This window comes from Mercenaria mercenaria, chromosome 5 (assembly GCF_021730395.1).
Source record: "Mercenaria mercenaria strain notata chromosome 5, MADL_Memer_1, whole genome shotgun sequence".
NCBI classification, from domain to species: domain Eukaryota; kingdom Metazoa; phylum Mollusca; class Bivalvia; order Venerida; family Veneridae; genus Mercenaria; species Mercenaria mercenaria.
In genome coordinates, this window is record NC_069365.1 from 8654313 (window position 1) to 8681993 (window position 27681).

The following is a 27681-nucleotide window of genomic DNA, read 5'->3' on the forward strand; positions in this document are numbered from 1 at the left end:
TGTCTGCTCTGTATCTCCTAAACCCCTTGAAGGAAGTTCAAGAAACTTGGGTCAAATGATCACCTCATCAAGATGATATGCAGAACTCACAAATCAGCCATATCAGCTTAAGGCCAAGGTCACAACTCAGGGACAAATGTTTGAGCCTTCCATTTTGTGTCCGCTCTGTATCTCGTAAACCCCCAGAAGGATTTTCATGAAACTGTATTCAATTGATCACCTCAACAAGACGATGTGCAGAATTCATGAGTCAGCCATGTTGGCTCAAGGTCAAGGTCACAACTCAAGGTCAAAGGTTTGAGCCTTCTATTTTATGTCTGCTCTGTATCTCCTAAACCCCTTGAAGGATTTAAATCTGACTTGGCTGTAATATTCCCCTTATCCAGACAATGTGCATAATTCAAAATTCACTATCAAGGTCACATCTCGAATGTTTAATGCTTCTTCCCAATACCATCAACCCTTTCGCTATTCATAACAGTGGCGGGGGATATGTCTGCCTTTCAGACTGCCTTGTTGTACCCCCCCCCCGACAACAAAGTTGTAAGGCGGGGTATACTGGTTTCAGGTTGTCTGTCTGTCTGTCCGTCCGTCTGTCCGTCCGTAGACACAATTTTGTGCGTACCATCTCTCCTCATTCCCTTGACACAATTTAATGAAACTTCACACAAGTGATCAGTAACAACAGTAGTTGTGCATAGGGCATGTTAGGTTCTTTCAGAAAAAAAACTTGCAGAGTTATGGGACTTTGTTTTTTGTTACTATACTATATACATAGACACAATCTTGTGCGCACCATCTCTCCTCATCCACTTGACACAATTTAATGAAACTTAACACAAATGATCAGTAACAACAGTAGTTGTGCATGGGGCATGTTAGGTTCTTTCAGAAAAAAAACTTGCAGAGTTATGGGACTTTCTTTTTTGTTACTATACTATATACATAGACACAATCTTGTGCACACCATCCCTCCTCATCCACTTGACACAATTTAATGAAACTTCACACAAGTGATCAGTAACAACAGTAGTTGTGCATGGGGCGTGTTAGGTTCTTTCAGCGACAAAAATTGCAGAGTTATGGGGCTTTGTTTCTTGTTAACATACTATGTACATACAGTCTGCATATGCAGTCTTATGCGTGCCTAATCTCCTAAACCCTTGCACACAATTTGATGAAACTTCACACAAGTGATCAGTACCAACCCTAGTTGTGCATGGTGCATGTTACGTTCTTTTAGATAAATATTATGCATAGTTATGGGACCTTGTTTTTTGTTACTATACTGTATACATACAGTCTATATACATACAGTCCACATAATTATGCAATCTTGTGTGCATCAAATTGCAATGTACTGTGTCAGTGCATGCGGGGGGTACATTCATCACCTTTAGTGATAGCTCTATGAAGTAAAAAGGAATAAATATTTGTTTGCCAGTTTGACTGGCTATTTTAAGTGATAGTGCATAAATACAATGTCATGCAAATCAAAGCATAAACTGTTTAATATTTAGTGCAAATTTTGGCAAGTTTTAAGAAACTTTGCATTTTTATCATTCTTATGCACACCTTTTCACTACTGACAACAGCATGTAGTAATTAAAGCAATTCTGGTCATTCAGAATACTGTTTTATAGTTTATAATATCTGTTTCATGTACTGGATGTGAGAGAAATATGCTAATGTGGTGTAATATTTATCATAGCCACTCACTTTTCATGTTTAGACAAACATATAAGATGCTTTAACCATTTTCATTGAGGAAATGTGATAAAAATATATATGGTGAAACACTGATTGGTCAAGCATCACTGGCTTGAGCAATAATCATGGTTCTTGGCCATTTTCTTCTATTTTCTGTGCTTTGATGGCTCCAAACTCTCAGTAATTCGAGCCTGTTGCTCATCGCTTTCCTGCTTTGAGTGATTGGAGTTTCTGTATGAAAAATTTGAACACAGTTAATTTCTTGATTATTTACACTGTTTTGAATTGATTATTGTCAAGAGGAATTATATTTTTACAGTTTCCTAGTAACATGGTGACTATTATGTTCATACATTTGTATATTTAGAATATCTCTGGAAAGGGTTGATATCCTTTGGGCAATATCCTAACTTTAACAGCTGATTTGTACTAACTTTACATATTAATTTTATCCTTTCTTTTACTTTTGAAATTACATTAAGCAGATTGGCAACTTGTTTTATAGTAAAAAAAAAAAGTATTGAAGGACAAATAGGGGAAGACATAGGAATACATGTTTTCTAAAATATTTCTGTTTACCCTCCTGACTGCAATATATAGATCTTAATAGATAATCTTTTTGTTGCTATTTTTTCACTCAAAATCTTGGGCAACTTTAGCATTTCGCTTTTCACATTGCAACCTCAAGTAATCTTTGTTTAACTGCACACATTAATTGTAAGTGTTCTGTCTGATGTCCAAGGACAATTTGAAAATGTGGAAAACACAGTTAATTTGTTCTTGCAAGGATAGGTCTACATTTGTCTCTACAGGATAGCTGTAGATGTGTTTGAGCATTAACCCTGTTATAAGGGCAACATTCCAGTCTTCATGCTTAAAAACACTTACTTTAGTATTTAGCCTGAAGCACCTCTTCTTTCAATGACATAGATAACTCATTTAGGTGTAGGTATTTAATTATTTTTCTTAGTTGTTTCTCTTTTATGTAGCATAAGTTTGGTAGGTACAACCTTACAGCGATGCAGTTATAGGTCATATGGTGATCATGGTTGAAAAATGAAATATCCCAGGTGCCCCTCGTACCATTATTGCCAACATTATTTCAGACACGGGTTGGCACCTGGATAGAACCACCCACCCTCCTATAGCCAGCTGGATGGCTTCCTTACAAGTACACAATGTAGTTTATATGGGTTTGTGGTAGACTTCTTGTGGGGGAAATTCTTGGTTATAGAAAGTTTCTTACAGTTGGGTAATTATTATATTAGTTTCAGTCTGTGGACTTATGACAGTTCTCCTGTCATGCATAATTTAAGGATAGCTCTTTTCAAATATGGGGTGGGAGTAGTGCTTTTTGTTGAAAAACTTTTCATAAATTTTGTGTAGATTAAGCATAAATAAATACATATAATGCTGTTTGCTATGATAAATTGTCAATAAAACTTTTGTTTCCTTTTAAAAATATATTGTAAGAATTCAGAGAAAAAGCTGACAATTTTTTTTAATCAAAAGTCTTAATGTTTATATGTTTAAAAAAGATCAACATTCCAGTGCTTGGCTGCATTGGTAATTTTCTTTCGGTACAGACATGAGGTATGGTTGTAGAATTGTGAAAATTTCATTCTCCATTGTTTGCAGATTATCATGGAGGAGATAGAGAAATTGACAGGTGAAATGAACAAAATGAAGAAACCAAAGGCATTTGACTTCAGCAGACGAGGAGCTTTATATAGGAAGGTAGGAAAACTGTATTTATTTGTAAATTAATTGTCTTGTTATTTATTCTCTGACTCAAGGTAAGCTGGTGTGGTTGTCCCATTTTTGTTATGCATCATTATCAACAGTTCCACTGTTAACACTCTAGAAGGCATAATGGTTTAATAAATCTTGATCAGTCTGATTTAAAAAATATTAAGTCAATAGGTTCATAACAGAAAAACCTTGTTCATACTCTAGAAGCCACATTTTCTGCTTGACTGTCATGTGAATTAGTCAGAATGTTGTCTTTATGAAATCTAGGTCAAGTTCAAAAAGAGGTTGTCTGAGGTCAGAAAACTAGTTCACCAGATAAGATTGTTAACAGTGTAGAGATCACCATTTCTGCCTAATCTTCATGAAACGTGGTTAGAATATATGTATAAATTTTAAAATTTATTGGTCATCTTGGGTCTAAAATTGGGTCAGTATGTTCAGTTATAGCACTCTGTGAGCCACATTTTCTACCTTATCATCTTGAACCATGGTCAGAATGTTTGTATAAGGTCAGGTTTGTAAGTTCTTAGGTTTAAACTAGGTCAGTAGATTAAATCTTTTAGTGGTTGTAGGTGTATAAGGCCACTTCCAACAGCCTTGCTGTTGGGTTAACCCTTTAGCGACATAGTTAGAGTGTCTGCCTACAGATCACGAGTTCCAGGGTTCGATCCTCAGAAGAGACTGGGGTATTTTACTACAATGGTGATGAGGATGTTTGACGGATTCATGCATTTGGATGAGGCTAGAAACTGATAGGAGGTTCAGTTGATGCCTCGAGCTAGAAACTGATAGGAGATTCAGTTGATGCCTCAGGCTAGAAACTGATAGGAGGTTCAGTTGATGCCTCGAGCTAGAAACTGATAGGAGGTTCAGTTGATGCCTCAGGCTAGAAACTGATAGGAGGTTCAGTTGATGCCTCGAGCTAGAAACTGATAGGAGGTTCAGTTGATGCCTCAGGCTAGAAACTGATAAGAGGTTCAATTGATGCCTCAGGCTAGAAACTGATAGGAGGTTCAGTTGATGCCTCGGGCTAGAAACTGATAGGAGGTTCAGTTGATGCCTCGAGCTAGAAACTGATAGGAGGTTCAGTTGATGCCTCAGGTTAGAAACTGATAGGAGGTTCATTCGATGCCTCAGGCTAGAAACTGATAGAAGGTTCAGTTGATGCCTCGAGCTAGAAACTGATAGGAGGTTCAGTTGATGCCTCGGGCTAGAAACTGATAGGAGGTTCAGTTGATGCCTGGTTCTTCAATGTTAGAGAGGTGAGGAGTGTAGTGGTTGAAGTATATAAGGCCACTTCCAACAGCCTTGCTGTTAGGTTAACCCTTTAGCAATGTGGTTAGAGTGTCCGCCTACAGGTCATGAGATCCAGGCTTCGATCCTCGGTATAGACTGGGTTATTTTACTACAATCTTAAAAAAATATTGTTTACACTTTATACTTGATCATCTAAGTCAAATTTTAAATTAAGTTGTGTAAGGTTGAAACTTTAAGCTAGATCATGAGGTCAAATAACAGAAAAAACCTTACTAACACACTTGGGGCCACATTTTATACTTGATCTTCATGAAACCTTATGTCTGAATATTTGCTGTTAAAAAGTCAGTTCAAAATCAGGTCATCTTTTGTAAAAAAAACTAGGTCAGTAGGTCAAGCAATAGAAAAGCTAAGCAAATGCTCTCCAGGTTTCAGTTTTGATCTGATTTACATGAAACTTGATTAAAATGTTTGTCTAACTAAAATTTATGTCAGATTTGACACTGGGTCACTTCCAAGAGGTAAAAAAATAGGTCAGGTGAATGATAGAAGGCCTTCTTGGCCCTCGTGTTATAAAGTAACATAATGAAAATGTTAAAAGACTTTGGTAGGAGGGCAGTTCTGGTCTTCACAGACATCAGGCTGATGTTTTAAAACATTTTAATTCTTTTAGAATGTAATATTTTATCACTTACTAGAAAACACAAACACCTTAAACAAGTTCATACTGAATTTCTGTAAGACAAATCCCATCATGCACATACTAAGATATTATAAAAAAAAATACTTTTGTCTTTCTACTAAGCTTAGATTTTTTACTCACTGGTTTTATAAACTCACACTGATATTTACTGACTTAACATATTCACTTTGTAACTTGATTTTTTGTTGTCCTCAAACTGCAGTCTTGATTTCTTTTCCAGATTGGCTATCTGAAGGCTGCAGAGGATGATTTAGGAAGGTAAGAAATTCCATCATAACATTAAAAGAATACATGATTTTTTTTATAGATAATTGTATATATTTATTATAGACTTTTTTGTATATAGATAATACAAGTCTTTTACGGTCAGAAAGATAGGAAAATAATTATCTTTGTTCACCTTGCTGTTTTGGGAGCTACATGGTTTGACATGTTGCCGCTAGATGCATACTCGCACAAACATCTACTATACATGTAAGATAGGAAGAAAATGTCCACTAGTTCTGTGTGTTTTATCTCTTTTTCTTTTTGACACATCTGTTTCTTGATACCACTACTACAGATGACAAATACATGGAATGAAAAGATGTTCTACCATTTCTGTTTGTTTGTTTGTAGATGTTTTTCAGAGCTATTTGCATGCCTACAATGCAGAATAGCAAAGACAGGTGTTGTCAATTCTAAGGAGAAAGAAAAAACTTTCTATCTGATCTGTTGTTTTCAGAGCTATACAACTAGAACCATTGTTACTGGATGCTTACTGGCACAGACATCTATTGTACATTCTACAAGATAGGAAAAAAGAAGCACTGGATGACCTCACATTTTTACTGAAACACACAAAGAGTCATGCAGGGGCATATAGATCTATGTAAGAACTTTTTATATGCCTGTAAAATGGGACTTGTTAAGTGATCACCTGCAGCGGCTAGCGTGTCCAGTAATGTTGTCTGCTCACTGACTTTTGCTTTTTGGTGTTCACCAAACTTGGTTACAATGTTTATGGGCATAATAACTCTGCCAAATTCAATAAGTTAGAGTATTCTAGAGACTCTGGAGTTACTGCCTTTCAGTATCTGAAAATAGCAAAAAGTGACAGTGTCAGCTTGTTAACTTGAGTAGTTCTTATCCGGTGTTTTCACCACTCTTAGTCACAATGTTTATGGGCATAACATCTCAGTCAGATTTGATAACCAGCTGGATACTCCCAATCACTCTTGAGTTATGGTCCTTGAATTACTTAAATACAATCACCACTTATTAACTTCAGCAGTTGTTATCCATTTTTCATCCAAGTCTGCCAGATTGTTCATGGGCGTATTACCTTTGCTAAGTTTATTAACTAGGTGGCTGATCTTTGTTGCTGTAGAGTTGTGGCCTTTCAGTTAGTTTAAATTGAGAAAACTGACAACAGTTACTGCTCTGCTCTGCCCAGTAAGTAGAGTATTTTAAAAGTCAGAGGTAATTTGCCATGATTGACATATATTGTTAAGGTTTACTACTCTTCTTTGTCATATTTATATCACTGAGATTAAATGCCGATTTTAATAACAATATAACAGTCTTAAACTGTCAGATTTTATGTCAAGATGTTATGAAAGATTTCTTTACATTGATAAATTAAGACTGTGCATGGTTTCTAGCTAATTCCTCTTGCTGGAAGCTTAAACAAATTTGCAGGTAAACATGACTTTGGTTAAGTGTGATGGTTTGTATGCAATTACCTTGTTAAAGCTCCCCAGTGGTGTATTTCCAATGAGTGTTTCCAGGCAGTGCACCACTGTTTGTTTTGTCCATTGATTATCCTTCATGTATATATTTTTGTGTATATATCTATTGTTTACACATTCATTCATACACTGCTGTAAGGTTTTTCATTCTTGGAAAGTGATTATGTTGTTGTTTGAAATACTGATTGGTAATCAACCCTTGCAATGAATCATTGCAACATTATTTTGATAGAACTGAAACATTTATGTTGACTTCTTGACATTCTTATCACAAATATTGAAAAGATATTGACATAAGAAATCTACTTAATTACACTTTAAAAGTGTGAGATTTTATGAAAATTTTAACGTTTGTATTTTTTTTTGTATTATATTACAGGGCTGAAATATATAAGAAGCAAGATGACATCACCATGGCAATTGTGAACTACACCCAGGCAATAAAACTCAATCCACGTGATCATGAGGCATATTTTGCACGTGCAGAGTGTTACGAGAAACGTGGTGACATGCTGCTGGCCCTGGAGGACTACTCATCATGTACAAAAATCAAGCCAACCAGAACTGATGCTATCCTGAAACATGGAATGTACTACTTTGAAAACAAGTAAGATAATATGTTTGTTTTGAATAAGGGTGTAAATACTTTACCTGTTATCCAGTAGAAAAATTTTGGTAAATTGATAACATCTGTTTTTCATTTTCATTAAAATGTACCCATATACATAGTATTTAAGAGTCCAACATGTCCATCCATAATTTGTGTCCACTTTATATCTTGTATATAACATTCTTATACTGGGAAGATTTACAAGAAACAAGATGATGTGCAGAGCACACAACCAAGGTCATTTAATCCAAGGTCAAAGGTCAAATAGGTTAACTTAATGACTGCTCCATATGATCTAAATCACTTGATGGGCTTTCATATAACTAGCATCAATTGTTTACCTAAGAAAGACAACATGCAGAAAACATGACCCAGGTCATTAAGTCCAAGGTTACATTTAGAGGTCACAGATCTGTGTCCACTCCATATCTTCAGAACGACTGGAAGGATTTTTTTGTAAAACTAGTAACAGTTGTTAACCTCCTCCAGTTAATATGAAGAATGGGTAACCAAGGTGACTAGGTTCCAGGGTCAAGATTACACTTGAAAGTCAAAGGCCAGTAAGCTGTTAGGTCTATATCTTTTTTGTGTGTGTAAACACTGGAAAGTTGTTTTTTTGAGTCGGCTAAACGATGAAATCGTTTTGACGAGTCCTTGCTATCCAGCGATTCTCTAAGTCTAAATGGACCAAATAACACAGTGAAAGGATGTAGTTCCATTAGATTTCTCAAACTTCAAACAGTTCACTGCATGAATGAAGTTAAGTTGTGTCAATTCCCTTTGCTATGACCAATATACGATGTAATCTGTCATATTTATGACTTGTAATTGTGCAATACTCGAATGTAACTCATTAAGCATAAATGTGCATTTTAAGAATTGCGCAGGCTTACAAAGCTTGGGTAACATCCAGCGAAAGACAAAAAATAGTTCCACAGGGCTCCAGATAAGATGCGTATTAGCGTAAATTACGTATAGAAATAATGCAAATACGCATGTCTAATAATTTCTAAGCGTATAAAAACGTATATAAAATTACAGAAACGCACACAATGCTTTTTTAAAAATAAAATCTGAATCATATGGATGCGTTAGGTAACATAGCCGATCAGCCTTAATTCTCCCACATTGAACGTAAACACGCATCGTATGATTTCTATAAACTTTGCGTGGGTTGAATTTTGCAGTCAGTAAACGGATAAATTATCGGAAGAAGAAGCTCTTACTGGTTTGTTTAGTTACTACTGATATTAAAAATGATTTTAATTCTTACTTTTCGAGAAATAAACAAATCGGCGAAACATTAAATTGTATTTTCTTGTAGTTTTTGAAATCGAAAGTAGATCGTCTATGTTTGGCTGCTTTCAGGAAACGAAACAACTTTTTTATGAAAAAAATTAAATAAGAGGTAATTTAACCGTAAACTTCAATGTCAGATACTGCCAACTGCTGCTAAATGTCTTCGTATCATCACAATTTGTAAAATATATATTGTTAAAACTGGAGAAAAGTGTAATCATATCCGGATATAATATTTTGGGTAAATATCGAGCTGTGTTATGAAATTTTAAGAAAAAAACTAAAAACAAACTGAAACTGGTAGACTATACTGTCAGTACATCAATCATTAGCCGACTCAGGCCATTCAGGCCTTTGATTTATAAAACTAGCTTCAATTGTTAGCCTGACTGAGATTTCATGCAGAGTGCACAACCCAAGTCACTAGGTCCAAGGTCAAGGTCACATCTGAAGGTCAGAGGTCGTAATCACATCATTTTACTTTCCTTGTTTTAAGTATTGTGCGTTGGGGTAAAATTCACCATAGTGATAGCTCTAGATAAAGATATTGAAATTCCTAAAGTAAGTGTCGTCAAAGTGCTCCCTGATAATTTGTCAGTTTATAAAGTTGTTAAGCAATGTAATGCCTAATTTGCTACTCATCAGTAATTCTTTGAAAATTTTAAGACTTCACACCCCCAGTTAGAATCAATTAATGAAACACATACCATTTCTAGAAAAATCTTTATAGTATTACTTACAGAACAAGCCCATTACATATTCATTGTGGTAGTTGATAAGCTAACATTTTGAGTTTATTAATGCATTAAACAGAGAGTAATTTAAAGTTTTCAGTATATCTCTTCCTTTGTTGATTATCTTAAATAACCTGAACAAAATAATGATACTGTGAAATCATTAATATTCGAGGGGACCTTATTTTCATAGATTTTGTTGTTAGGTCAATCCATGTGAACAAGTAAAGGGGTAATTCATTTTCAAATTCACCAATTGATTGGCTAAAGCCATTAAGTTTCATGCTTACAAAATTAAATGATTTCACATTGTTTGCTACATTTTTGCATGAATATTTTTTTGTATATTTTGTGCAGGAGCTGGGGAAATGCCATCAATGATTTCACTGATTTACTACGTGTAGATCCTTTGAATGCCTCAGCCCGAGTACTGCGAGGACGTGCCTACGCTGCCATGGGACAGTGGAGCCCTTCTGTAGAAGACCTGTCAGCAGCAATACACCTGGACCCAAACCACTGGGAGGCGTTCTACCATAGAGCGTGTATACTTAGAAAGTATGTATACAGAACTATGATATTATTTGATTGTAAAAATGATGGAATTATGAAGGAAATTGTAATTTATAGGAAGATACTTTTCCAATGTCTCTTTGATTTATATTAATCTCTCATCCAGGATTTTCCTATGTTTTGATTTCAGTGTCAGTGTTAAAGTTCTCATAAGCATGTTTGTCTCAATGCTAGTTCTAAAGATATCTGATATATTTCTATCTCAGTGCTAGTCCTAAAAATATCTGATGTGTTAAAGTTCTCATAAGCATATTTGTCTCAGTGCTAGTCCTAAAGATATCTGATATGTTTCTGTCTTAGTGCTAGTCCTAAAGATATCTGATATGTTTCTATCTCAGTGCTAGTCCTAAAGATATCTGATATGTTTCTGTCTTAGTGCTAGTCCTAAAGATATCTGATATGTTTACATCTCAGTGCTAGTCCTAAAGATATCTGATATGTTTCTGTCTTAGTGCTAGTCCTAAAGATATCTGATATGTTTACATCTCAGTGCTAGTTCTAAATATATCTGAAATGTTTCTTCTCAGTGATAGTGGTGATTCTATCTCAATGACAGTCCTAAAGATATCTGATGTGCTTCTATCTCAATGGGATTTCCAAAGATGTCTAAATAGTCACTGTCTGTATTTTGTTATCCTTACCAAAGATAACTTAAATGTTTCCATTTATTTTCTGGAATGTTTCTACTTGATGCTAGAGCTAAAAGTTTCTGAAATGTTACATAGTGCTAGCCCTAAAATACCTTAAATGTATCTATCTCAGTGTATGTATTTGTATATCTTACATGTTTCATTTTTTCTCCAAGCTGTACAGTACTTTTCTGTTTATATCGTAAATGCTAAGTTTTTAATGCTAGCTCTGTATATGTCTTCTAAGCTAGCTCCACAGTTCTCTAAAGATCTTTAAGGATAACTACCCGTAATAGGCCTCAATTTCACCAAAATCGTACATACAACTTGATAATGTAAGCTTTGAAAATGTCAAACGATAGAAATAAGGTGCATATTGACAAGTTATATACATATGTAGTGACAGAAGTTCTCAGAAATTTCGTTTAGATTACCTCCCCTGATAATTTCGGTTTTTCATGAGTTATCTCCCCTGAAAACTAGAAAAAGATAATTTTCTCCTTTTCCCTATGGGGAATTTTAGATTTCTTTTTGATATTTGTATCAGAATCATATAATGCAGCTTTCTACAGCAAAATTTTCTCGAAACTCAAGTTCAGGTTCTTATAATCAAAGAATGATATATTTCCCATAGGCATCAATGTTAACTTTTATACTGATTATCTCCCCCAAAAAATGATAAAATTTGAAAAATCTCTCGATGAAAAGTTTTAAATTTTGAATGTCTTTAAAGTGACCAAATTTCATTTAAATATTACCATCCAGTTACAAGATATGAAATATGGCTATTATACCATGTTATCCTTAAAATATTTCTATTTCAGAGCTCATCCAAAGCGTGCCTTACATGATTTCAGTGTATCACTGTTGATAAATGACACTGATGAAAATATTGGGTCATATCTTCATAGAGGAATCCTCTACAATGCAATGGGAAAGTAAGAATATATTTTTATTTTGCTGTTCTTTTGTACGAGAGTAGGATTCTTGGCAGTGCCAACGGGAAGTAGAATATCTTTATTTCTGTCTTCCTGTTTGAGAGATGAAAACATGTTTATTTCTGGGAAGAATACTAGGCAGTGCCACTGGGAAATATGATATAAGGAAGGAAAATTCTATAATGTTGCAGCTCAATGGTAGTCTGAATGCCATATATTCTGAAGGCCTAGCAGTCTGATGGTGGGCTAGTCCAAAGACCTACAAGTCAGAAAACCAGAAATTGAATATAATGACTCTTACCCTAAATTTATGATATTTGGTTTCAATTTCATGTTGACTGTCTTATTGGGGGAAACTTCAGACTGGCAGTCCTTTACAATGAGGGGGCTTCAGACTGCTATGAATATGGACTTTAGGATGTGTATACCTTAAGATTAGAGACCCTTCAGCCTGATATAGCTTTAGATTACTGGAGTGGGTGTGGTGGGGGTGGGGGGAATCTGCTATGAATATGGATTTTGGGACTAGTAGGCATGAGTATAAGTAATCCTTCAGTCTGATGTAGCTCAAGTTACTGGAGGGGTCTGCTGTGAATGTGGACTTTGGGATTGGTAGACCTGAAAAATAGTGATCCTTTGAACAGACTATTGACTGGATATGAGGTCAGTGCTGACTTTAGGACTTACAGAACTGCAGACTTGAGGGCCTTGAACTTGTACACTTTAGTTTGTTTGGCCTTTGGACCAGCTGGCAGTCAGCTTCTACAGTAAAGTGGGAAAGTAGAATTAATTTGTCTTTTTGCCCCCCACACCTCCCCACCCATCCATCCTGAAATTAAAGACTACCATTGACCCCAATAATAATGTAACTCACTTCAGCCTGACCTGTTTCTGCTGAAAAAAAGTCATTTTGGCTAACACTCAGAAATCTACTTTGCTCAAGGCTAAATTTTGCCATCAGATCGATCAGTCAAAAATGGATGCTGATTGGACACTGACTTAGGGAGGACTTAGAGTATGTCCTTCCACCTGTCTGTCTGAATCAGTGTTGTGCATATCTCTAAAAGTGTTTGACCCAGAGTCATTTTACCTCACAGGATTGTCATTTACCATGTGAAGTTGTGCAAGCAGTGTTTTGATAGGGATCTCACACAGCCTGGCCAGAGTCATGGCCCTTGATTTAGTAGAAAATAGGTGTAAAAAGAGTTTAAAGTCTGTGTCACATGTCTCTCAAAAAGGTTATGAAACATTACAGGAATATTTCTGAGCATGCAAAGTTTTGCTCCTGGGATTTTGTTTAGGGTTTCTCTCTGTCAAACTAGAGTAATGGCCTTTGAATGAGTCAAGAGTATGCATAAATGGCATACATGTTTGCTTCACATGTGTCTCAAAGAGAATTTGACTTAAGAGTCATAAAACATGAGTGGATTGTTACATAGCTTGTGAAGTTGTGCATGTGGTGTTCTGTTTAGGATTTCACATAGCCAGACTAGAGCAATGGTCCTTGACTTAGTGAAAAGCATACAATCATTTAGTGTTTTAAATTTTGTGTTGCATATATCCAAAAAAAGACATTGCACTTAGTGTCAAGAAAACACGTAGGAATATTATTCAGCATGTGAATTCGTGGACCGGAGCATTTTTTTTTTTTTAATTCACTTTGCAAGAGCAGAGCTATCTATGTCCTTAACTTAGTTAAAAATATGCATAAACTACATAAAGGTTTGTGTCCCATGTATCACAAAATGTATTTTACCTAGAGTCAAAAACAGAGGATTGTTATATACTGTGAAATCATTAATATTCGTGGGGGACTAATTTTCGTGGATTTCGTGGTTGAGTCAATCCACGAAATTTAATTCCAATGAACAAGTAAAATTCGCATTCCTTTTATGTTCAAAAGTTGAAATCCACGAATTCATATCCCCACGAAATTGCCGGTTTGACCCAAACCACGAAATTTAATGATTTCACAGTATAGCATGTGAAGTTGAGCAACTGGTGTTCTGTTTGGGATTTCACTCAGCCACATAGCTAGACCAGAGTTATGGTCCTTGGCTTAGTGAAAAATACACAAAGTGCTTAAAAGTTTGTGTTGCATATATCTTTAAAAATATTTCAAATAGAGCCATGAAACTATGTACAGTGACAGGAAGAGGTGCACATGTGTCCAATAGACAGACAACTGGTTTTTAAATTGAGACAGACATACACTTGTTATGCAGAAAAGTTTGAACAAGAGTGTTTGCTGTTTTGTATGATGATATGATATGATATTCTACTGGTTTGAATTTAGTTGGTTTTAAATGAGATTGAGACATTTCATTTACTGCAGTATGGTTTCTTATAATTTGCAGAATCATTTAAACACTGGCGACACCTGCAAGTGCAATATTTCCATACCCTTGGGTCAGTTAGAATGCTCCAAATTATAAGAAAGAGGGACATAATATATTCTTGAAGGCTGTATACTATGACTTTCAGTTGATTTGAAAACAAAAAAAGATGACTTAATTTTATACACAAAAAATTATCTGTTTTCTATCAAATTGTAATGTGGAAATAATATAAAAACTCTGATATAATGTATACCCTAATGGAGAACAGACAAAATGCCTTTGTTTTAGATGTCACTTCCTATCTTTTAATTTTGATGGCACAAATTGTGTAATTTAATTTATGGGGACATAATGAGAATTCGTAGATTTCAACTTTTATAAATTTGATATTCATGATGAACATAATCCCTTTATCTATGAAAGTTTTCACAATAATAGCCTGTCCTAAGTAAGTTTTATGATGATTAAATGAGTTGATTCATTTTTACAACAATTAAATCATCACCTCCATGCAAAAACTGGCTAAGTCCTTCTTTTTCTCAATGTACTCTATTCACTTTATGTGCTGAGGTGACATTATGCACCATCTGTATAATATAATATCATTTCCCATTAAGTCATTTCTGTTTTGTGAGTATTTTATCTTTAAGTTTTAACACTTTAAAAAGATAAATCAGGGAATTACTCTGTCTAAATAAATAAACTGATAAGACATGTGGACCACTAGAGTTTTCAAATTATACACTTAATTGATAGCTTGCCAGTCTGTAGTCAAAACTGTTGACCTTTTGTCCTTCGGACCCTGGCAAGCCACGCAATAGGTGTTTCATTACATGAATTTTTATATTTTAAAATTAGAAAAATTTAATGTTGAACTATAGACCAGTCAATATCACAAACTATGAACCTTTCATTTATAGTAGTTATTTAATAATTCCTAATAGCAAACAGAATAAATTTTTAATGCAGTGCCACGATTTTAGGGTGAAAACTAGGCAGAATTATGTATTGTTAATATACAATTTATTTCATGAGATCCTGTTTTGTTTTCTGACATTTTGTAATACATCTTGGCTTATTAAAAATTTATGTTGCCTCCAGTGAGGTTTGAACTCACGACCCCTGGTTTACGAGACCAGTGCTCTACCACTGAGCTATAGAGGCATATGTGCAAAACTATTTAGTAGTTAAACTTAATACTAAATCAACACAGCTATTGAACAGAGATAAGAAATAATCCAATAATGGACATGTCACAGCTGGTTAGGGATTATAATATTGCGTTAAATGTTCTGTATTTTTCATGGTAAGTGTATAGCCTCCATAGCTCAGTGGTTAGAGCACTGGTCTTGTAAACCAGGGGTCGTGAGTTCGATCCTCACTGGGGGCTTGCTTTGCATCCATTTTTTCCTGAAACCTAATAAGGTCTGTATAAGATATTATAATTATCATGCTATTGGCAAAATAAATAATTGAGTTTTATTATATTTCTTCATGTTTGCCGATGTTATGAATTAAGAATATGAATTCACATTGCCTTAACAGTATTGCCCGCTGGACAAAGTCAGCAGTTCCTTGAAAGGTCACAAATATTTTGTTATTTTGTTGTGATTAGGCCTACCATAACTTTGAACCTCAGTGTTATACAAATCTTTAAATCTTTAGAAGGAATTGCTCCAGGAAGGTTTTAACCCTTATCATACTGGACACCATTGATTCTGCCTTTGCCACCAGTGTAGAACATGATCAGCTTGCACTTCCATGCAGTCTGATCATCTGCACTGTTCTCCATTCAATCAGTATATTTTTGGTAATACCCCTTTTAACAGTTGATGGTGCTGCCCAAATTGAAAGATGGACGACAAGTTCATTATAGAAATTTGATAGGGTAAGGGTTAATAATGTGTCTAATAAATAAGCATATCAATGGTAGATTTTCTGTGCTACTGGAAATGTGACTGTTGCTTCTAAAACTTGAATTCTTCCATTATTATGGCTATATGACCTTAACATATGCTTCATAATTAACTTGAAACAGTTCTCTTTAAATATTGTCCTTTAAGCCTGGTTGTCAAAGTAAAACAGGATACAGAAAAATAATGCTCTGGGATATTGTTTTATCACCATTATTCATATAGTGCTGTAGAAAGCAATTTAAAAAAAACTATTTTGCCTCCAGTGAGGTTTGAACTCACGACCCCTGGTTTACGAGACCAGTGCTCTACCACTGAGCTATAGAGGCTTTCATACTGTGTTTACAAGGAGATATTAACATGTTGAACTGGCCTTTTGAATTTGAATGGCAATAAGCCAGTGTGACATATGTTAACTGATTGTTATCTGATATTTCTATAAATATTTAATAAATATGTCAGAAGTATGTAGAAGCCTCCATAGCTCAGTGGTTAGAGCACTGGTCTTGTAAACCAGGGGTCGTGAGTTCGATCCTCACTGGGGGCTTATCAAACCCTCTTTTTAAAAAAAACATATATTTCTTTTAATGAAAGAAAACAAAGTGAAATTTAGATTTTCATGTTGAAGATGTAAACCAAGTTTCATTTGAATTGGATGGAAACTGTTGGAGACAGTAGAGTACACAAGGTAGTGTGACACTGACTGGCAGAATGTCAGACTGAATATTAAAATAACTTTCATAGTTGTTCCTCACAATAGATTGTCCATATCCATAAGGTGAGGGTCCTTGTTTTAATTATGTCTCCCACACCACTGTGGTGGGAGACATATTGATTTACTCCTGTCTCTGTGTGTGTCCTTGTGTCTGTCTGTCACAAATCTTGTCCGCGCTCTAAGTCGAACAGTTCTCATCTGATCTTCATCAAACTTGAAGACAATAAGTATAATGGCCCTTGAATTACTGAAAATACTGATGCCAGTGATACAGGTCTTGGTGCATGGTTGACTGATATACATAATGGAGAAGAAATGCCTTAATTTAATCTAGATTACCGGTATTAGGAAATTGTGGGAGACATGCGCTTTACTAAAAAGCAGCTCTAGTTTAAGCTTGGTTTTGATTTCAGTATAATTTTTCAGAGAATTGTTGATACATGTACATGTATGCTTTTGTTGACCTTGAGTATAATAGATTTATATCCTTTCAGACCAGAAGATGCTATTCCAGATTTTGAGAGTGTTTTAAAGTTGAACAAAGACAATGCATGTTCGCACGTAAATCTCGGGCTTATCATGATGAACCATTATGATAACTATCACAGGTAAGCATTAGCAAAATATGCACATATAGACATGTTTAATATAGCTAATTAGGCTTGAATCTCATACACAATACTAAGTTGTTATGTACTATTCTTAAAGCTAGGAGAGTGTCGACCATTTTTAGCTTGACTATACGAAGTATATGGAGAGCTATCCTACTCACCCCGGTGTCGGCTTCTTCCGCGTCCCCACCTTGGTTAAAGTTTTTTTACACTTTCTGTTTTTTCTCCTTATCTCTGTAGTTACTTGATGGATTTGCTTTAAACTTAAATTCTAACACGATCCGCAGCAGCTGCTATATAAACATATAGCGAATTCGCCTATACATGAATCTACGATAAAATATAGCTCTTCCATTCCGCCCTACGATTGTAACATGACTGTGAGATTCTACTCTGCTTCCATTATATACAGTATAATACCGACTAAATATTCGATTTTTCAGTGCTAGTAGTAATAAAAAGTACATCAAATTTTCTGAAACAAACAATTTCTAACTGATGAATTTATTTGTTGATATTTTTACCGTAAGAAAATGTTTCAGCCCGGTAAGTTTCAACTTCAACACCAGTGCATCTATGTCTGGTCGTGTGTGTAGTGTACAATTCCTGCGTTGTCGCTAGGCACCACAAATGTCAACTAGATTCTACTTTGACAGTAAATAAATCATAATTCATGTTCCAATCTTCCAGACTCGAGTGTTTACGTGTTTATATGCCGCCGCAATGTCCTAGCGTGTATGTTTCAGTGCCATCATGTAGGTGACGTGTACTATTTTTAGAAACTGCATATATAAACTCTGCATTAAGTATTTATCTCTGATTTCTATATCCGACCTTAGATGTTATTAAAAATAACATTTTCACGGCAATAACTACTTAATAATTTAATTAAAATTTATTGAATATCGGAAAATTCCGTTTGATGTAACGCTTTCCATTCGTGGGGAGGTTTTTATAATAGCATATGGCCAACCGAATGACATATCGCGCTAAAATGTAGTGCTGTAAAATGCGAAGAATTTGCATGGTTAGAATCGAAATAATAAATATGTTCCAATAATTTTATCAGTTGATAAAATATGGGCAGGAGTTCGGATGCGTAATAATTAAATCACGAGTGCGTAGCACGAGTGATTTAATATTCGCGTCCGAACTGATAAAATATAGGCACATATTTATTATTTCTTAAATAGTTATTCCTCATCATCACCCACATCTTCTATCTCAATTATTGCTAAATGGATTTGGTTCAAACTGAAGGTAGTTGTTCCACATCATCTCCCACATCATATGACACAAGGTCCATAACTCTGGTAACAATATTTAATGAATTATCCCCCACTTTTACTTAGAATTTCAGGTTAAAGTTTTAATGCACATTCACTCTATCTCAGTTATTACTAATTGGATTTGATTCAAACTTAAAATAGTTGTTCAACATCATCACTCACATCATATGACATAAGAGCCATAACTCTTGCACCAATATTCTATAAATTATCTCCCCTTTTCACTTAGAATTTCGGGTTAAAGTTTTGATGCACTTTCATTCTATCTCAGTTATTACTGAATGGATTTGATTCAAACTTAAAATAGTTGTTCTGCCTTATCACCCATATCATATGACACAAGGTGCATAACTCTGGTACCAATTTTTCATGAATTATGCCCCCATATACTTAGAATTTAAGGTTAATTTTGATGCATTTTCACTATATCTTAGTTATTACTAAATGGATTTGATTCAAACATGAAGTAGTTGTTCCACATCATCACCCACATCATATGACACAAGGTGCATAACTCTTGCTCCAATATTTTATGAATTATGCCCCCTTTTTGCTTAGAATTATACTTATTTAGTGTTTTGATACACTTTATCTTTATCTCTCTTATTACTTAATATTTTTGACAGAGACTCAAGCTATTGTGCAAAATTTTTATCCACCATTGGATATATTAAACACTCCAGTGACAGCTCCAGCTTCCTCAGATGTGCCCAGTTTCACTATACAGCATCAAAATAGTCGAGCGCTCTGTCTCCTGTGACAGCTCTTGTTTGTTTTTATTAGAAAGGAGAGTCAGTCTGCCAGTAAATACTGAAGAAAAAGCAAGAGACTGCCAGTGTGTCATAAGTTAAATTCCCACTGGAGGCAATTGTTCACTGTGTCAGTAAGACAAGAGACAATATTTTCCGAAGTCATTTCTCCTTTACTTCTGATTCATGTGGGGAAACTGTCTGTTAGAAGTGGAGCTTATAAAAAGTAAGGATCAGGGACTCTTGAGCAGGTTTCCTGACCTATTACTGTTCAACTCCCACATTAAACCTGTATAAACATAAAGAAAACAAAAATAGTGAAAGTGTACTTAACTTTATTGTCATTACTATATCAGTATGATTCTGGCTGAAGTAAGATGTATGCTTTTATTGTTCAATTTTCTGTAGAGCCATCAAGAGGTTTACCTCTGCCATCAAGGTGGACCCCACCTATGTGAGGGCATATGTGTGTAGAGGGGAAGCATATCACAAAATACATGAGGTAAGACAAAGCTAGCCATTGTAGAAATAATTGAAAAATATGAAAGTTATTGTGATGCGTAAACAGTTTATGATATGATATTTATAATTAATTAAAAGGTATAAAATTTGTTCTGTGAAATGAATATGGATGCTTTTCTAGGAAAACATATTACTTTCCATAAAGACTAACTTAAGATGTGCTTGTTAAGAAGATGGTCACCATATACTAGCAAACTTCTTTCAGGGATGTTTTTCCCATATTAATCATTTATCATGGTCACCAACAGTATCATAACAACCTATAATGCATGTGTATAACATGGTTTTCCCAACCTAAATGTCAGTGGAGAATGAGAAACTTCTTCAGGCAGTCACGAGGATTGTTAAAGACCTGCTCCAGTCCTACCTTTTAACCTTAAATTGTCACTGAAAAAGCATGAAAATCCCGACTATGAACAGTGATGCGTGTCAAAATAGAGTCTATTTTATATAAAATTCTATATAAAATACCTGTGGTTTTGCGTGTTAAAGTGTGGCGCATTACCTATTGTAATCATGGGTTGCATACACACAGTAGAATTTGAAAAGCCGCGGAGCAGGGCTTTAAAACTGTATCAGACAGGCATATAAGATCATTTTCTTTCCTACCATTGCAACATTTTCAAAATGAGTGTAAATCAAAATGGTGCATGCAGTTCAGATTTTGATACTGTGAAGTCACAATGTGCCTTTGAAGGTTGTCTTTTTACAAGGGAAAAAGATAAGGTGATCTACTACCTGAACAACCTTTTCTTTCCCTGCTAGATAGGTAAAAATTTTTACCTCACTTCATGAGGGATGGAGGACCATTGTAGCCACATCAAATAGTGTATACCTTTCTCCAAAAACACAAATATACCTGTAAGAATCTAAATTTGTTGATAATATGATTGAGATTAACATGAATAGTTGCACTATTTTGTTTTTTGATAATTTTGTTTCATGTTTTTCAGTTGAAGTTAGCATTGAGAGATTTTACAAGAGCGATACATCTACGACCAGATGTACATCACTATTACATGTACAGGGTAAGATTATCCTTAATTACAATTACTTTTTATACACCCGTCTCTGAAAGAGCGGGGCATATTATGTAAACACCCGTGTCGGGCAGGTGGGCGTCCAGCGTCCAATGCATGTCCGCTATCTAAGTCTAACATTTTTCATCCGATCTTCACCAAACTTGCTGACAATGTTTGTGGGCATAATATCTCAGCCAAGTTCTATAACCGCCCAAATCGCTCCAGGCACTCTTGAATTACTTGAAATCTGCAAAATTAGTCTTGTCCATTCAAACAGTTTTGATCCGATTGTCAATTTCATCCCACATGGAACCTCACAAATACCTTGATTCCTTCTTACTTTTTTAAGGGGTTAACAAGGCATACAACATCAACATTATTACCTTTATGATACATAACTGAATATTTAGACTGGCGTATTTTGTGACAGTGTGGCACTCTTGTTAACAAACAGTTGGAATTACTTTTAACTATTTTAGATGCAACACTGATTTTACATACATTAAATATAGAGCAATACATGAAATACAAATACATGTAAATCTTAATTACTTTGAATGGAAGTTTCATTTCTTTGCATAATAATACAAGTCTATTACAGAATTAATGAATTCACAAAATTTATTAATATTGCTGTGTTAAAAAAGAAACATTCAAATTTGTTTTAAAAACAACTTGTGACTGGAGACCTCACTGCCATTAGTTTTATTTCCATCTTAAACATTTATGATACTGGTATACTGTAACCTGTATATAAAGACCACCTGCAAGCACAGACCATGTATTTGTTCCCGCAAGCCTGGTCTTTGTACTGAGGGTATGACTGTCGTATTTACATAGACTCTCCTTGCTATACTGGATACAATGCAGGCTGAGAGTTAGATTGTTAGCAGATACTAGGGAGACTGTAAGTTCATACTTACACAGGTACATGTTTGATTTCCATCTTGATGTCAGTAAGACCTAAGGTGTCATAATTTGCCACAATTAAGATTGTAGCCAACAGCTCAGTTAAATTTATAGGGCCTTTTTTAGCAGACATTTATTATTGTGTATAGGGATTTACTACAGGTACGCATACACATGAAATGATAACCTATGTTTTAACATGAAATAACTTTATCATTTCAGGGACAGCTTCTGCTTGAACTCGGCCATCTCGACCTTGCTGCTTTCTGTGTTAGGTATGTTTCTGTGTTGTCTTGTAGAAATATTTGTTGACAGAGTAAACAGTGAATTTGGCATGTAAATTGTTGTAGATTTTGAATTTACATATTGTTGATTTCACATAGATATATTTTTACAAGAAAAAAGCAACAAATGATTGTTACCTTTTTCCTGCAGACATGCATCAGAGATAGGTAGTGAGGTGTCATCCATGGGACAGCGCCCTACCCAACAAGCTGTGGTCCACTCTTTCCTCAAAAACTATGACAAGGTAATATATTGTTTGCTTTCTGTTTTAATGAAAAGCAAGTACATTTATATTAAGATCTGAAAACAGTTTTTAGCTCATCTGATGTTTAGCTCACCTGAGCACGAAGTGCTCAAAGGTGAGCTTTTGTGATTGCCCTTTGTCCGTCGTCCATCGTCCATCCATCGTCCGCCCATCGTCCGTTGGTCGTCGTCAACAATTTGACTGTTAACACTAGAGGTCACAATTTTGGCCCAGTCTTAATGAAACTTGGTCAGAATGTTACTCTCAATGAAATCTTGGATAAGTTCCATATTGGGTCATCTGGGGTCAAAAACTAGGTCACCAGATCAAATCAAAGGAAAAGCTTGTTAACACTCTAGAGGTCACAGTTTTGGCTCAATCTTAATGAAATTTAGTCAGAATGTTACCCTCAATAAAGTCTTGGATGAATTTGATATTGGGTCAACTGGGGTCAAAAACAAGGTCACTAGGTCAAATCAAAGGAAAAACTTGTTAACACTGTAGAGGCCACATTTATGACTGTATCTTCATGAAACTTGGTCAGAATGTTAAGCTTGATGATCTCAAGGTCCAGTTTGAATCTGGGTCATGTAAGATCAAAAACTAGGTCACCAGGTCAAATCAGAGGAAAAGCTAGTTAACACAGTAGAGGCCACATTTATGTCTGTATCTTCATGAAACTTAGAATGTTAAGCTTGATGATCTCAAGGTCCAGTTTGAATCTGGGTCATGTAAGATCAAAAACTAGGTCACCAGGTCAAATCAAAGGAAAAGCTAGTTAACACAGTAGAAGCCACATTTATGACCATATCTTAATGAAACTTGATCAGGATGTTAATCTTGATGATCTATAGGTCCTGTTTGATTCCGGGTCAGATGGGGTAAAAAACTAGGTCACTAGGTCAAATAAAAGGAAAAGCTTGTTAACACTCTAGAGGCCACTTTTATGACTGTATCTTCTTGAAACTTAGTCAGAATGTTAATCTTGATGATCTTTAGGTCAGATTTGAATCTGGGTCATGTAGGGTCAAAAACTAGGTCACTGGGTCAAATCGAAGGAAAAGCTTGTTAACACTCTAGAGGCCACATTTATGTCTGTATCTGCATGAAACTTAGTCAGAATGTTAATCTTGATGATCTTTAGGTCAGGTTTGAATCTGGGTCATGTGGGGTCAAAAACTAGGTCACCGGGTCAAATCAAAGGAAAAGCTAGTTAACACTTTAGAGGCCACATTTATGACCATATCTTAATGAAACTTGGTCAGAATGTTAATCTTGATGATCTTTAGGTCAATAGGTCAGGTGAGCGATACAGGGCCTTCATGGCCCTCTTGTTTTAAAAAATCTACGAGGTATTGTTGTCACTTGATCGTCAAAGTTGGCGTTGGTTAAAGTTTTTGTTTAGATCCACCTTTTCTTAGAAACTATAAGAGCTACAGCTTTGAAACTTTGCACACTTGTTTATCATCATTACATGACTATGTAGGCCAAGAACCATAACTCTAACCTGCACTTTATCAGAATTATGGCCCTTTCTGTATTTAGAAATTCTAAACTGAATTTCTTTTCGTGTATACTGTCCAGTACTTGCAGACAGGCGATGACACTCGTAGGCGGTGCTCTTGTTATAGTTTATGGTTCAGTGTTGATATATTTGATTCCATGTCAGATGCAAGAATGAAACTTAAGCATATGTTTTGTAAATTTGTGCAAAAACCTCTGTTGTAGTTTAAAGAGGTTTTGAAACATCAATTTCTAAAAAGAAAGTTTTCTTAACAGGTTTTCCAGTTAGATTGGCAGTGTCATTGGACAGACTGGTGAATGGGCAGTGTCAAACTCACCTTGTCCCCTCAATAACATCAGTTTGGCTTGAGATATTGAAATGAAATTTGTACTATAGGAAGACCAAGATTTCAATTGCATATTGGGCCAGTGGGATCAAGGTCAAGGTCACTGATACTCAAAAGAAAATGGTCTCCACTCAATATTTTTAGTTTGGAATGACATCTTGAAGTGAAACTTTGCTGATAGGCAGCTTATTAAAAACACTAGTTTGGGATTGCATATTGGGCCTGTGGTGTCAAGATCACAGTCAACATTACTAAATTTTGCTGCATTAGCTTTAGCTTTCTTCGAGCACTATAAGGATCTTATATGACTGCCTGCGTAAGACAGGGTTTTCCCAAACCTGAGTGGTTGAGTAGCAAGGTTTTTTATCCACAGTGTCCTGATGGCTTACTCAGTCATATAAGACCATTTTTCTTGCCTACCATTGATATCATTGCAATATTTTCAAAGATATTGCTCATACACTACGACATCAAATTATGACATAAACATGCCCAGGTGTAACTTATCTTTTCCCTAGGGGAAAAGATCAGGCAGGTGATCTCCTAAAATTTTGTCTTTCCCCCATTACTTGGGCAAGAAATATTGCTCTCCACAGCAATGCTCTTGTTAACATATTCTCTGGTATTGAAATTGTTCTTTAATTTTTTGTTTTAATGTAAATGATATACATTCATCTTGCATCTAATTGAAGTATTTTGAAGGTAATGAAAATTAGACATGTTTTATACTTGCTTATTTTAGAGAGGCACCGATTATGATAAGGTATTTTAGAGTATGTCTATATACATGAAGCACACAGTGATTCTGCACCAAATATATATAAGACAACTTGAACAAGACTTCATTTCTCAGGTCATACTTTCTATACACATCACTTTTTGAATATAACATAATCATTAAGGTATAGTAAATGTAGGATAGATGTTTCTTCAGATTTTTTAGTACAGGGTTGTGTAAAATGGAAGGTTTGACCTGAGAAATAAGAATGAATTTAACATTATTGCTAGTTTTAACCTGTAGATTTTAGAGCGGAATTTTACAACATTAAAGAATAAGTAATGAAAATAACCTTAGTCATATTTAGCTGCTGTATGAAGTCATATACCATCAGTTTTCAACATTATGGAACAAGCGCCTGTTAAAAAAAAAACCAACTGTTTAAAGCCAAATGATAAACTTATGTAGAAAGCATGAAACAAAAATACTTAAATATACACTGTTTAATGTAGATTTACTTCATCTTTGTGATATAACAGATGTTATGAACACAGACATTAAGCAGTTTGAATGCTGTATCATATTGGATTTTGTTAATACTTGGTGTTTTTAGCTCCCCTGTCACAAAGTGACAAGGTGAGCTTTTGTGATCGCGCAGTGTCCGTCGTCCGTGCTTGCGTGCGTCCGTAAACTTTTGCTTGTGACCACTCTAGAGGTCACATTTTTTGTGGGATCTTTATGAAAGTTGGTAAGAATGTTCATCTTGATGATATCTAGGTCAAGTTCGAAACTGAGTCACGTGCCGTCAAAAACTAGGTCAGTAGGTCTAAAAATAGAAAAACCTTGTGACCTCTCTAGAGGCCATATATTTCATGAGATCTTCATGAAAATTGGTCAGAATGTTCACCTTGATGATATCTAGGTCAAATTCGAAACTGGGTTACGTGCCATCAAAAACTAGGTCAGTAGGTCTAAAAATAGAAAAACCTTGTGACCTCTCTAGAGGCCATATATTTCACAAGATACTCATGAAAATTGGTCAGAACGTTTACCTTGATGATATCTAGGTCAAGTTCAAAACTGGGTCACATGCCTTCAAAAACTAGGTCAGTAGTTCAAATAATAGAAAAACCTTGTGACTTCTCTAAAGGCCATATTTTTCATGGGATCTGTATGAAAGTTGGTCTGAATGTTCATCTTGATGATATTTAGGTCAAGTTCGAACTGGGTCACGTGCAATCAAAAACTAGGTCAGTAGGTCTAAAAATAGAAAAACCTTGTGACCTCTCTAGAGGCCATATATTTCATGAGATCTTCATGAAAATTGGTCAGACTGTTCACCTTGATGATATCTAGGTCAGATTTGAAAGAGGGTCACGTGCCTTCAAAAACTAGGTCAGTAGGTCAAATAATAGAAAAACCTTGTGACCTCTCTAGAGGCCATATTTTTCATGGGATGTGTATGAAAGTTTGTCTGAATGTTCATCTTGATGATATCTAGATCAAGTTCGAAAATGGGTAACGTGCCATCAAAAACTAGGTCAGTAGGTCAAATAATAGAAAAACCTTGTGACATCTCTAAAGGCGATATTTTTCATGGGATCTGTATGAAAGTTGGTCTGAATTTTCATCTTGATGATATCTAGGTCAAGTTCGAAACAGGGTCATGTGCGGTCAAAAACTAGGTCAGTAGGTCTAAAAACAGAAAAACTTTGTGACCTCTCTAGAGGCCATACTTGTGAATGGATCTCCATAAAAATTGGTCAGAATGTTGATCTTGATGATATCTAGGTCAAGTTTGAAAGTGGGTCACGTGCCTTCAAAAAACTAGGTCAGTAGATCAGATAATGAAAAAACGTTGTGACCTCTCTAGAGGCCATATTTTTCATGGGATCTGTATGAAAGTTGGTCTGAATGTTTATCTTGATGATATATAGGTCAAGTTTGAAACTGGGTCAACTGCGATCAAAAACTAGGTCAGTAGGTCTTGAAATAGAAAAACCTTGTGACCTCTGTAGAGACCATACCCTTGAATGGATCTTCATGAAAATTGGTCAGAATGTTCACCTTGATGATATCTAGGTCAAGTTTGAAACTGGGTCACATGCCCTAAAAAACTAGGTCAGTAGGTCAAATAATAAAAAAACCTTGTGACCTCTCTAGAGGCCATACTTTTTATGGGATCTGTATGAAAGTTGGTCTGAATGTTCATCTTGATAATATCTAGATCAAGTTTGAAACTGGGTCAACTGCGGTCAAAAACTAGGTCAGTAGGTCTAAAATTAGAAAAATCTTTTGACCTCTCTAGAGGCCATATTTTTCAATGGATCTTCATGAAAATTGATCTGAATGTTCACCTTGATGATATCTAGGTCAGTTTCGAAACTGGGTCACGTGCGGTCAAAAACTAGGCCAGTAGGTATAAAATTAGAAAAACCTTGTGACCTCTCTAGAGGCCATATTTTTCATGGGATCTTCATGAAAATTAGTGAGATTGTTCACCTTGATGATATCTAGATAAAGTTCAAAACAGGGTCACATACCTTCGAAAACTAGGTCAATAGTATAATAGAAAAACCTTGT

General features: G+C 35.4%; 1 protein-coding gene and 4 non-coding genes across 5 annotated transcripts in view; 3 read left to right on the forward strand and 2 right to left on the reverse strand.

Annotated features, from left to right (window-relative positions):
- The window catches only part of LOC123558090 (uncharacterized), a 131977-nt gene that overhangs the window by 64580 nt on the left and 39716 nt on the right, over window positions 1-27681 (forward strand). Inside the window, 11 exon segments of the mRNA XM_053544424.1 lie at window positions 3349-3447; window positions 5643-5680; window positions 6147-6293; window positions 7532-7759; window positions 10153-10350; window positions 11819-11932; window positions 17394-17507; window positions 19957-20050; window positions 21024-21098; window positions 22224-22276; window positions 22437-22530. Of these exon segments, the coding sequence (XP_053400399.1) occupies window positions 3349-3447; window positions 5643-5680; window positions 6147-6293; window positions 7532-7759; window positions 10153-10350; window positions 11819-11932; window positions 17394-17507; window positions 19957-20050; window positions 21024-21098; window positions 22224-22276; window positions 22437-22530 (1254 nt within the window).
- On the reverse strand, window positions 15364-15435 carry Trnat-cgu (transfer RNA threonine (anticodon CGU)). Its single transcript has one exon. It is a non-coding gene; the product is annotated as a tRNA-Thr (tRNA).
- On the forward strand, window positions 15589-15661 carry Trnat-ugu (transfer RNA threonine (anticodon UGU)). The gene has a single exon. It is a non-coding gene; the product is annotated as a tRNA-Thr (tRNA).
- Trnat-cgu (transfer RNA threonine (anticodon CGU)) lies at window positions 16442-16513 on the reverse strand. The gene has a single exon. It is a non-coding gene; the product is annotated as a tRNA-Thr (tRNA).
- Trnat-ugu (transfer RNA threonine (anticodon UGU)) lies at window positions 16659-16731 on the forward strand. The gene has a single exon. It is a non-coding gene; the product is annotated as a tRNA-Thr (tRNA).